Below are 13,739 nucleotides of genomic sequence, written 5' to 3'. Positions count from 1 at the left end.
TATATATACATATATATAAAGAGTATATTTTCCTCACTAGCAAACAAAAGCCATAAAGGAAACAAACCGTGGGATACACTTTTTTTTTTTTTTCCCAAGGAAAACAAGTTAACTGTTGATAGACAAACATTAAGATCAAAATGGATTACTTAAAACAAAGTTTCTTATCAGCCCCTGTAACTTCATTCATTCTGCTTAGCACATAAACTGATGCCTTGTGAAATGAATATACAGGAACTCAGCAAAACTACAGTAAGCCAAATGAATTCAAGCATGATAAATGCCCATGTGGGTGTTCCCATTTAGAAACAGAATAGTCTTGAATCCTTGTGCTTTAACATATAGAATCTAAATTCTATTTTTTCCAAATAGTGACATCCACAGGGTCTGTTTTCATGACTCACATTTTCTTCATCCTTTTATTTATTCCATTTCATCTTTCCCTTAGACTTGGAATCTTTCCCTCTAAAACCTTGACTTAAGGCAGTGTAACAATTAGCAATGAGTGTTCAATGAAAGCTGAAGACTTTCAGGAAGAACTCATTCTGAAGCACAAACATGGTTTTCAACAAACACAAGTACCCACATTCACAGTACGTATTAGCAATATAAATGTAACTTCAAAATCAGGTAAGAAAAGATCAATCTATATAAAAAGTTCATAACTTTTACTTAGATAAGCAACGATATAAATGTATATAAAGCACAAAGACTGTGTTCCTCAACACTTCACACTTTTCATTTATATAACATGTTCAAGATATCAGATTGAAATACAGCAAAAACCTACCTTGAAGATGGCAACACGCTTGTAGGCTTGAAGTTTGTCATAAACGGATTAGTCGACTCATAATCAAAACTCTCCCGATGAGTTTCACCAAATGCACTAGGTGATTTCAAGTCAGTACAACTGTCTGATCCCCCATTGCTAAGTTTATCTGACCTCCTGCTATCTTTTTTTCCAGTCACTCTCTCAAAAAGACTAACTTTCTCTTTTTTCTCTTTTTTAATTTCTTTCCTGATTTCGACAGGTTTGGAAAACAGACTTATGTTTTGATCCCACGTTGCCGGGCTTTCTTCAAATGGATTCTTCTGTCTTGGCAGTGTGGCAAATTTTTGGGGTAACGAAGCACTCACATTGGTAAATGGGTCATTTTGTGCTTCAAGTGCAGTTTCATCAACCGTGCTGTCAAGCTGGTTCACTTTAGAAGTATCAACACTTAATGTCCTTCTATGTGGAGATTTCAGACTCCCTGCAAACAATCTGTCATTAGTACATTATCAATGAGACACTATATCAGCTTATGACATGCAGAGAACCCAAATTTAGCTTAGGTCTAGAAGCTTTGCAACTGATTATCAGTTCAAAACACCGCTGAGTAACTGAGTAACTAAGTTATTTAAAAAATAAATTAACAGCTGTGGCCTTAACTTTGTGGTTCAGAAATGTTTATGGTTAGACACTAGAGCAAATTTTTGTTGTGTGAAAACTTAAGTTCTACAAAGAAGACAGCTATGAATAGTGTGTCATTCCAGAAAGCAACAGTAGTCTATTGCTGCATAATAACTTTGAAGGATGCTAAGTATTTTCAGTTCTTTGTACAAATCAAGTTTAAAACTTTGGTGATAGTTTTCAACTTTTTAAACAGATTTTTATTTTCACAAGGCACTATTTTGCCTAGAGTTCCCTCTAGAATGCAATGCTTCCCTATGACACACTCGCAAATGAGGACATAAGAAAAATGCTAAATTACCACAAATTATGACCAATATAAGTTACTTCTTATGCTTGGAAACAGCAGTTATGAGTTACCACCAAATAATGGAAGTGAAAAAAAAAAGGACAGCAATAATTGTTAACTTTTTGGCCTTGTAATTGCCTCATAAACTAAAGAAACAAACTTTTGATTGCCCTAATAGCAATGAACTGTAATTATAGTAGCCATGAGTTTTACTTACCACCTTCATCAACTGAACTAAACGATTCTAGCTGACGCCTGAAAAGATGAGAGTAGCCAACTGTGCTGGATTTCAATTTTTCTGAGGAGACATGTCCCGTTAAATCTGACATCGAATGAGCCGAGGATAGCCGCTGAGGTCCCAAAAGGAAAGGTTTTTTTGGTTTTGCTTTCATTTGAACTTCACCACTACATACCTCTACATTTGCATCGGGTATGTGAGTACTTGGGATGATTGCAGAGGATGTATCCGAAAATGTGCCATCGTTTTTTCGACCCTTCATTTTATCTTTTAGTTTAGCAAAAGGGGATTTGGTTTTGTCCTTCATTGACAAATCAAACATACTTGCTGTCATGTTATTCCTCATAAACTGAATATTGACCTTTATTTCTCCCCTGTCTTTAGTTCTCTTCCCTTGTCTGGACTCTAGTTGAAACCACCTTAAAGGAGAAAAAGAGCAAGTTAAGTTGTGTTTTCTGGAGGCTAGTCATCAAACTCTGGTTAGCTGGTTAATGTATCTGGCTAGTACAATTTAAAATATGAAAAGCAGATTCCATATCAAAAATTAAAACATTCCTTTACTGAAAAACTTTTCAACTTTTTTTTTTTTTTTTTAAGAGAAAACTTAATAACTAAGCAAGCACAAAGCTTTCTGTAGTGTTCACCTGTTTTGAGGACCAAAATCAACTCTGTGGAAGCTTTCCAAATTTCATCAAAGCTAATGGGTTGACATGCTTATGAAGGAGTATTTGTATCTAATGCCAATTATAAATACATTCTAATTTGCTATTTAAAAGAACACTTGATATTTTTCAAGTGGCCTTTATTTAGCAGTGATATATATTACCTGAATGTAAATTATACGACAAACATTTCATCTTTTCACCTTTTCTCCTTTGATTTTGCTCAGGATTATATGCCAGCAAACATTTTTCCCCTCTGTCCCTTCCTTCTAACCACTGGTTAAAATTTATGTCAACTGCATTAGCACTAGCAAAGAAATACCTGAGATCCCTGAAATAGTCAACTATAATTTCAGTTCTGCAACTGCAACCCCTGCTAACGTTGATGGTAACTCCACGAGCACTGGTGGCAAAACAGCGAGCACGTAGGTGTATCTAACAGCCCTTCTTTTGCAGGTCACCAGTAGGATTAACTTCAGAAATATTTCCACAGGCTTTGAAACCATGGCATAAACCCCCACTCCTTGAAAAGGGATCAAAGGTATGACCATCTCTTTCAAAACACTGAGTGTGCTGCTTTGCCAGGTCCAATAAAGGCACTATAATTATCCAAGTGTCTTATTCATCCCCTATCATGCTCCATTGTCCCATAGAAGCATCTGCAGAATTATGGCTCAATCTTCCTTACACAGCTTCACCGAAATGCATGACTGACAGACAATCCCGTCTCCACATCTATCAACAGTCTCTTCCTATTCAAAAAGGGCACGAGGGCATCCTTCAGATCCGCCAGCTCCAAAGAAGTGCTCTAAACCCATTGTCAGGAAAAATTCATGCACGCACACTAACACAACAGCACATTATCACAGTGAAGTAACTTTTGAACTGAAGACTAAGAAGTGAAATTGCCTATCAGCACAGATGTATATATATTACTCAACACTGCCAAATACAGAAAATAAGGTCAGAAAAGGAGAAAAATAACCCTCAATTTCCTTTCTGATTTCATAAATATTTTTAAAGATGAGAGCCGAAATCAAATTTTCAGGCAGAGATACTATTTTTCTGAGTTTAGAAAATACTTCTAAAAGTGACTTGTCAATGAAATAATGAAAGGGTAAAGAGTATTATGACTTTTTTCTGTCGCTTTGTGATGCCATACTAAACCAGAACAATTAAGAAATATCAGCCCTTCTCTGTTCTGGCACTGGATGGCATGAATCCAGACTAGTAGATTCAGAAGTTCAAACTCGCAGAAGGACAATTAAACCCTTAGGAAGAAAGTTTTTCTTCTGTTGTGAGGCAACTTCATTTATGTATTATAAATGAAATGCAAAACCTGAAATATGTCATGTGTCTAAAGAAGATTAATCATTTTTTCCTTTTAGTTAATAACATTTCACTTCTTAGTAACTGATTCCAGAAACTCTTTAATTCATCTACAGAGTGGTTACAGAAAATGCACGCAACAGAACCAAGAGTAAATCTTTTTTGTGCTACACAATATTGCAAAGAGTGGAAGACAAGATAGCCTACTTTCTTAAAAACTCTTCTCTAAAAGGAAATAAATTCATATATAGTCTTAAAAAAATTGAAAACAACACATAGCCATAACGAGCAAGTCCTTGCTTATAAATCTCCATCAGACATATCTTGCCTGTGCAGAAAAAAAAAAAACAAACAAAAAAACACCCTGAAACTGAGAAAATCCTTACTCTGACTCCTTGGACACACACTAAACATAAATATAAATAACACTTATGAGTGTTTTAAGAGGCTTACTAGGCACAGAGGACCTAACTTCTCAATATTTAAATTTAATGGCTGAGCCTACACCGTAAGAAAACATACTCCCCTTCTTTTCCCTCCTCTCACGGGTCTTAAACTTTAATACTGATAATATTAATATTAATCTCTGATAAGATTGCTGAATCTTCCTATGTTTCCACTTATGATCAGCAAAACTAAACTGATGTATGAGATTGGCTAACTTGTTTTAGAACAATATCAAGACATAAATTCTTGAGTTTTTGCTGTGTGGAAGAAAGCCTCCTCTTTTAAAACTTAATTTAACTCATTTATTGACATGCTTATCATGAATCAACAACCACTCTGTGTCACTACCAGTACTCACCTGCCAACGGCGTATCTCTGCCTACTATTTTGACATTCACCAGGTCTGAAGGAGAGAATTCCAGCACACAACTAAGACATTGCCTTTGCAGCTGGGACATTTGTTTTCAAAGTAGACTTTGAAGAACTTGACACTACAAATAAGCTCAGATGGGAAAACAAAGCAACTCTCCTTACCCTAGGAAGACAACACAACCACATAAGGGACTGGACCTCATACCTGCTGGGGATTCCAACAGAATTTAATCATAAACTCTGTACTCCAGCAAAACTTCTCTGGACTTCAGTGGAATTTCCATTTGAATAATGATTGCTGGATCAAATCTCTGTCTAAAACACAGATATTTAATTTTCATAGGCATTTCAAGGAGGGTTCTTCATTACCTTGGAAAGTTTATCTCGTTTTTGTTATAATGAAGGTTCCATATGCTTCAGCTCATAACAAGACAATATGAGAAGCAGGCTCAAATCATTATTTCCTTCAAATTCAAAGGCAAATAATTACATTTTTAAACAGATGAGAACAAATGCAGCCAATGCAATGTGGAGCTACACGTGAATGAGCAACCCAGTCTGTAAATGTTTCTTATTACAATCTGTTTCTACAACACATGGGCGTGAGCAACAAATAGAAAAACCAGCGCTGTATATAATAGAAAAAAGAATTGGAAAATGAAGTCCACTGTTCTCAGATAACAACATTTGGGTCCTAAAATACTAAATTCCACTATACCACTGCCAATTTAAAAAATTGTAATGCATTATAAAAGCCAATAAAACTTGCTATTTTGGTTTTGTTTACAGTACTTTTAGCCACAATAAATGCTCCATTTGTCAGGCTGCCATGAGCTTATTCTATAGAAAGCCTGTACAAAGTAGGAAAATAGCCAATAACATACACGAACAAAACAGGGTGGCTTTTATGAGAGCAGATGCCCTTTTATTTAATAACTAAATATTACATCCAGTCTTGCAGACAGTCTTTATTTAAACAGACCTTGTACAAAGTCTGGCAAATTTTTCCAACTTCAAAGGAAGCCCTCTTGCCTCCTGAATCACATTCATACTTCTTGCTCTCACCTTCAAATGTTCTGTAGGACAATGTCCTCCATACACCCTCTAATTTCCACTTCCCCCCTATGGTTTCCATCAGAAAAACCCCTGCTTCTTTTCCTCATCTGTTTCTGAGTGCACTAATGGGCTTTGCCTGTCTTGCACAGGTTTCTGATCACTTTTATTTTGTAAGTATTATATAAATTGTCACTCTGTACGCTGACAATTTTTTTGAAGACTTAAAGAGCAGATCAACACTCAAGTCTGAAAAATCCTGCTGCCCAGTCAGCCCTGAAGAACTAAATAAACACGGCTACTTTCTAACCATGACAAAATTACTCAATTTTGGCCATACCTACAATGAGGGGTGGAAAAAGCAAACTCCCTTATTTTTATGAAAGACAGTAACCACCTTCTGCATACTATTGAAGTAAATTGCACAGTATTAGCAGTACTGAACCTTTTTGGAAAGAGGAAGAGTGAGGGAGAAAACTAAAATAAGGTACTATTAACAAGTGAGTTACAAAATTCTGCCCTGCCTATTCCAGCTAAATAGCTAGGGATCTACAAACATATCTTCAACACAATTTCTTCATCTGTTCTTTTCCCCTCCTTCCTCTGATTTCATTCTCTTCCCATGAACTTCGTTTTCAAACCCACTTTTGCTTACTCACACTATTCTCATCACATCCTTCATCCTGTGTTCAACAAATATTTTGAGATCAGTATCTTGTTTCTCTTCTCCTCATAGCAGGAAGCTGATGTTGTGGTGCCTTATCCTCGAAATCTGCCACTGAATTTGACAGTTCCGAGTCTTACCATCTCTTTTCTTTGAAGAAGCATCACTCAACCTACTCTTCTCACCCTGTAACAGTGAGCAGAATAGGCTGACAGTATGGGTAAGAAAAACCACTATGTAATTTTAATTACATTCTAATTGTACACTTAAAATTTCACAGCCTCCAAAACCACTGGGATACTTGTCTAGGAATTAGAAGTCTTCTAGACAGCACATTCAACCTGTGCATGACAGATGACCTTCCGACTCCATCTTTTTGCCAATGCTGAAGATAGAAAGTACTAAAGGTATTTTCCCACTCATTTTGCTGCTTCTCAAATACACCACTCTGCCTTCAGTAAATATCTATTGAGCTGATCTAATCTTGTTCTGCTGAAATCATTAGATTGCACCCAAAGATTTTTGCAAAATCTTGGTTTCAATTCACAAATTACTGAAGGAATTCTGCAAAACGCAACACAATCACAGCATTCACAAGGCTTCTAACCTTGATTTTACAGGTAAAACCAGCAGCCTGATCTGCTGAGCAGCTCTAACCTGCTACACAGTGACAAGGAGAATTTTCTATACCAGCAGGTACTTCTAAAACTACCCCTCCCTAAAAAAAAGACCATCAAAATAACAATGATAGAACATGCCCATCAGCTGTCATGGGATAGAAGGACTTTTTCATCTTAGATTACTGTGTTCAAGTTAGATACACTGAAGAAACATGTTTCACTAAATTCCAACAACATACGTGTCCACAGCTAATGGAGAAAAAACAACACTCAAAGCCCAGAATTGCCTAACATTTTCATTACCAATAAATGCACGTTGGAAAATGCAGAAGCATGTTTTGTGACAAATCACTCAGATACCATACCAAAAAACTGTCCCAAAGTCAGTAAGTAGGAAAATTAAGGCAAGGGGCTGAGCATAGACCACATTGTGTATGAGGGGAAATGAAGAAGAAAACGGATTATTTATTAAAATAAGTGATGACATTCACAAAGATGAATACTATTACTTTCTGGAAGTCAATTGAAATGAGATGTACAAAGCAGAGTTTAAAAGAGTGACAATGTAACACTACAAAACATATGGGAACTGACACATCTCCCAACACCCTTACGAAGGGGTTAGCTAACATCCACTGGAATCAAAGGAATTAAACGGTCTTAGTTTAGTTATTATTTTGGCTAAAGACTATGTGTGAAAACTTTAATTTTAGAAACAAAATAACTGAAGGTATGAAAATTAAGGCCAGTTATTTCAGCCGAGTGTGTGTATAAGCATGTGCACACGTACAGAAAATGGAGAAGGATTTCAATCCAGATGGCACTCAGACTCTGACTCAGAATTATGACTTATTCAGAGGATGTGCTTGCATTTGTTGTCAAAATGTAAATGCTGGGAATATTACTAGATAATTTGAAAATATTGCTATAAAGCTACAACTGAGTGCAACTTTTTGTTTTCTCCCATAACTTTCTTCTTCCTCACTACTAAGTTTCCTTTATTTTTATTACATGTACTGATCGGTACCACGAAAGCAACAGCAGAAACCAATCCTCCAGGCTGCTCATTATTTCTGTGCCTTTGACAAATTTCTCAGTTACTACTCCTCCCACTTTTGACTAGAATTGAACAAGTTTTTTCTCATGCTTTAACCACAACACTTTGGTAATTTCAGTTACAGCCTGCCATTTCCACTACTATTTGTGTTTGTTTGCTGAGAAGCTGTTTTTGACTATTTTATATGATTGATGTAAGCAGAGAAGCATCTTATCTAAGGCCAAGATTCCTTCGCTGTATTATGCTCAAATAAGCATTTTTTACAACACTGATGCAATCGGTGGGGGGGGTGAGGGACACAGGGAGGAGGAGGTTGTTGAGGAATTAATAGAAACCAGGAAGAAGAGGAATTAAGTCACAAATAAAAACTCTCTCCTCCAACAAAATTTCTGTAAGAAATCATAACTCTACCATCACCTGCCCCCCTTGAATTCACAGCATTCCAGACAAGCGTTGCATCTTAAATCAGCTGAACATATAATAAAATTAGCTCTCCAGGAAAGCTAATAAAGCAATGGACAATAAATAGCGTGGAATTAGAGAACAACAAGGAGAAAGCAAATGCCGATGACATAAGTAACACCACGGTGAAAGCTAACGGAAATTTATTCTTTTATTGATGTGTTCATTTAGCACATAGGAGAAAAAAACACTACAGCACAGTAATTAAGAAAAACTACTGAAAAATACTTCAGTAAATTAAGAAACATCAGTAAATGAGTGTATTTTTTTATTCCATGATAATTCAAAAATTGGTTTTGATGTTAAGCATTGTCAGATCATCAGCAGTATCAAGGCAACTATGAATTATTGAAATTATTGAACTGAATTTAAATTATTACAAAAACGTATATATGCTTTAAAACAACACATTCATTGTTCACTATTTACATTTATACTGCAAGAGTAGAAGAGGTGTATTTTTTCTGCAACAGCAGAAAAAAATTGTCATGTATTTCTCAGGAAAAATTAAAAAAAAAACCCACAGGATTTTACTGCAAAAAAAAAAAAAACACCACATCAGAAATATAAGATCTGAAAACTTTTATGCTAAATGTACCTTCTATACTAGAGCAGTATCTCCCAAGCTTTCGAACTATTAAAAAAACTCCATAAAATCTCTCAGCATCTGGAGCCTAGTTTTTGACACTGGAGTAAAAAAGCAGAAGTAAAAAGAGCCTGTCCAGTTCCAACGACAGCAGAGATGCCAGGGACACAGATTTACAAAGTTAGCACAGAGAGATGGGCACTTTTGCACCAATACAGAAAGAAAATTAACCAGGATCCTGCAGATGCTTTGGCTGCAGTCTCTAGAAGAGACCTTGTAAGGGACCATCTGAGCCACACCTGGATCTAACCATTCCAGGAATTTTCACTTTTAAGAATTCAAGAAATCATCCGTTTCAGAAAGAAAGGACACTGTGATGGTGAGTACAAAATTTTCACTATCAAATTATAGTAAATATACTGCTTTTTCATTAAAACTTGTGCCAGAGCAAGTTTATTAGAACACAAGACATGTAAATCCTATCGTAAGGCCTCTTCCTGAAAACTTTACTGCAGAGGGTACTGTTCTTAAGATGTGACAAGTAACAAAAAAATCCATACAGAAAAAAAGGATTGTTTTTCCCTAACATAATGTTTCTGAAGCTGCAGTGAACTTTAAATTTATTTCTTCCAAATTATAAAATACTAAATAAAAAATATATATACTAAAAGCTGAATGTCACACACCTCACAGTCTTCCTAGGAATTCAAAATCAGCTGGTAGCCTTCACTTCTCATACCTCCTTGCTAAAAAAGCACTAGGGAATTGCTGACAGGGTTCAGCATTGTGCAGAATATTAAATATCTTTTTTGCAATACCCTGGTGACTCTTGAGTCTGTCTCTTACAGCACCATATGTACAGCTGTGTTGGAAAGAGGAAGCTATTAAATATATTAAAAAGTAGAAATATTACCAATAGACACTTCATCAAATAACTGGATCTCATTCATCCCCAAACAAAGCAAGAAATGTTAAGGTTACATCAACATGAGAAAATAACTCTGGATTTAATAACACCACAAGACTGTTGAACATATTTGAAATTAAAAACATTGCTTAATAAAACAGATTAGTGTTTCTGAAACAATGAATATAGCTTTCAACCATCAGAATGCTTTGGTAATAAAGACATTGGACTTGGTCTTGAAAGGCACTGGGTATCTCAGTTCCCACACCACAGTCACGGCTACAAGGTCTTCAAGTCCAAATATATTACGCTTAGTTTACTGCCAACACAGGACTAGGACTTTTGTATCAAAAAGGATTTATTAAAAGGAGAATAAGAAGGAGTGTTTTGTTTGAGATCGCATTTGCAAATATATTCTTGAAAGTTTGCCCTCCTCCCACATACACATACAAATATTGCGTCCACATCCCCAACTAATGCTTAAAGAAGTCAGCAACAACACACACACAGTCCATGAAGGCATACAAGTAGACAACCATGACCTCTTTTCAAAAACTTCTAAACACTTAAGGACTCTGAAATATTTTTTCAAAAATTACTTCCAAAAGGGACATTTTCTAGGTTTCTAAGCAGACACTGATAGGAAAAATGGAGTTTCAGTAGTTTCTAATTCATAAGAATTTAAATTGACATTAAGTGAGTATGTGCTGCCAAAAAATCTCGCTAACCGCCCATCCGCACTTTTACACGTATGTAAGACTTTTACAAGTACGGCTGTTCGGCTCTAGAAGCCTAACACCCATCAACTTTTCATAAGACTTGCAATCTTAAATGCTCAAGTAACTTCTGAAAAAAAGGACTTGGGCTGTTCGTAAAAATTTCCCTATAGGCCCCCATCTTCTGCAGTACAGCTCGCAGGCAGAGCGCAGCTTTCTCAGGGAGCGCTGGTAACTTCAGCAGTGGTCTAGGGAAGCACCACTGCACCTTTACATTGTGAGAGAGGAACTCTCTCACACTTCAGAGAAAGAAATGAAAAAATAAAGAACACTTACAAAGCCCTGCTAAGCACAACCTCATATAAAAATTCCAAGAGATATGAATGTTTATTTAACTATCACAAGGACTACGTTAATTACCCCACTTACAAATTTTTGCAATAATTTTGTAAGATTCCAGTAGTACTTTTGCTAAAATTGGTGCAAAAGCATTACAGTTCCCCAAAGGGAGAATAAGTTTTGTTACTCACAGTAATATATAATTATTGCATAATATAATATTGTGATTATTGAATAATATATGTATTTTCCTCCAGTTTCTGAATACATAATTCCACCTAGACTTACAAAGTTTTTACAGTTAGTAGTGTTTCTACTAGATTCATTCACCGTTTCTTCTGAAGAGCAGTTAGGTGTTTAAACTAAAGTGGTTGCCTATGACTTGCAACATAATTACAACTAGTGATTAAATAATATTTAAGATGAATGTCTAAAGAGCACTGAAAATTCTTGAATCGAGTGTAAACAGAAATTAAGATCCTAAGGCTACAGGCATTACCATGCATTGCATCTAGATAGCTGGTTTGTCCTTAAAAAGATAAGCAATTTTAAAGTGTAACACTTCAGACCACGAACCCACAAGAGATTCTGCACAGGCACATTCTTTCCTATTATACAGTTAGCAAACACATTGCTTTGATAAAATTTTAGTTTACAAAAAAAACCCAAAACACCAGGGTAAAGACAGCTTTGACCTGTCTTTGGTGCTCCGTCAACCTCAGCCACTGCACATAAGCTGGACCAGGTTTTGAGATGGTTTCTGCAGAAGCAGTTGTCTGATCAACAAGACCTGGCTGGTGTTGCTGAACTATTTTCCTCCTCCAGCTGCCCTCTTGGACTCTGCTGGAGGTTCACACCTCCCCAGCACAGTGACAAATGACGTTAGCCTCTTAGACACTTTGATGCAAAGTCCAGCATCTTACCATAGACCCACCATCACTCACAGCAGAAATACCAGATTTTAACAGCTGAGATTTGGACACGGGAGCCTTTCTACTCTACTGAACAGACACTGAAGGAGAAAAGGCACCTGAGGCAGGAATGTTTTAACCACTGCAGGAAGATTTATCAGTGCTCATACATCACTGCCTACATACAGCTAGCTTGGAGGCCTCCATGCTGTTCTTGGACCACTTCTGTGGTGCCTGCAGTATGCTTACACCTACAGTTTATCCCCATACACTTTGGAGGATAAATTACACTGGTACCAGACATCTTTGTGCAACCATGTCCTCACTAGAAATTATAAACATTTTTTACCAATTTGGTTGAAAAACCCAGAGATTTAGATACGTTTACAGTTCAGCCTAATAAATCGCTGTGATGATTAAATTTTTATCTTTTTTTTTTGCATTCTAGTGCCAGAATTTGCTGGCAAACATCAATTTTATTTGACAAGGTTAGGCAGGCAATGATGGAGGCTACAAACAGAGCAGAAATTTCTCTCCAGTCTTCTCTGTTGAGGCCTGCTGCCCAGAGCAGCCCGCAGGATTGCGGCCCAAGACTAATCAGGATCAGAAAAGCACTGCTGCTGTGGTAAGCCTTCATTAAGTCACAGTTCATTGATCACGAAAACATAAATACAAAATATTTAAAGATGCTCGGTTACAGCAATTCAAGGAAAACATTTTCAAAGAGCTTAACGCCACCAAGCTTCAAGGGAGCCTGAGTCTCATATATGGTCAAACTGAGGTAGGAGTTGAATGGGGATATGGCCTTGAGCAGAATGAAGAAAAATCTTTAGAAAAACAGACCGTAATGAGTTCATGTTGCACACAAGAATTTGTCAAAAAATGTTAATGTTATTGACAGTCCTTCCCTGAGCAGTGTGAACAATGTGATTACAGTAAACTTCCCTCTGGAAGAGGCCAGGCCACAGTGACATAACTGTACAGTTAGGGGCTTTGAACACATCACAGTAGAAACAAACAATTTCATTTCAAAGTACACTGACAGCAAAGGCTACTATTTCCCACCCTGCCCAAGCGCAAGCGTACAAGGAACACAAATTATAATGAAAAAAACCAACAGCCATCACTTACTCTGTCTTCCGTCTTTGCTTGTCCTCGAATATATCATTCAGACTTATGGCCACCTGTCCCAAAAACTTGTCCAGCCCCACCAGCGACCTGTGCATGACGATCAGGTACAGGATGTATTTTTCTGGATTCTCCTGCATGAGTAATCCAGGGAGCTCGAAGGAGGCCTCTTCTTTCCAGACGGGATCCAAGGTCTTCTCGGCCACCGAGGTGGAGTACTTCTCCTTGCCCAGCTGTATGATGGTGTAGGCATCGTTGCTGCCATTTTTACCTTTGGGCTTCAGACCTTTGGCTTGAAGGACCGTAACCTGCACGTGAGTTGGGAACCACTTCTGGGCTTGCTCTGACAGCATCATCTTTGAAGATTGCAGCAGCAGCAATAACAAATACAAAGTCTCTTAATTCTTCCAGTTCCTTCGTAAGGCCACTTACGGCGGAGACACCTGTCAGGGGCCCGGCGCGGCCCTTCCTCCAGCGCTCCTGCCCGCGGCCGGCACCCACCCGCC

At 37.2% G+C, this 13,739-nt stretch overlaps 1 protein-coding gene across 1 annotated transcript; it reads right to left on the bottom strand.

Moving 5' to 3' along the window:
* Nucleotides 1-790: 790 nt before the first annotated feature.
* Nucleotides 791-13,713, bottom strand: RAB11FIP2 (RAB11 family interacting protein 2 (class I); the record flags this gene model as incomplete). Its single annotated transcript, XM_010077435.1, has 3 exons — nt 13,237-13,713; nt 1,960-2,399; nt 791-1,253 (listed from the first exon to the last, which is right to left on the bottom strand). Coding segments are annotated over exons 1-3 (1,256 nt in total), but the record flags the coding sequence as incomplete, so codon positions are not given.
* Nucleotides 13,714-13,739: the final 26 nt, after the last annotated feature.

The sequence above is a fragment of the Pterocles gutturalis genome, unplaced genomic scaffold, assembly GCF_000699245.1.
Source record: "Pterocles gutturalis isolate BGI_N339 unplaced genomic scaffold, ASM69924v1 scaffold45838, whole genome shotgun sequence".
In the NCBI taxonomy this organism is placed as follows: domain Eukaryota; kingdom Metazoa; phylum Chordata; class Aves; order Pterocliformes; family Pteroclidae; genus Pterocles; species Pterocles gutturalis.
This window is presented reverse-complemented; position numbering and strand designations above follow the sequence as displayed.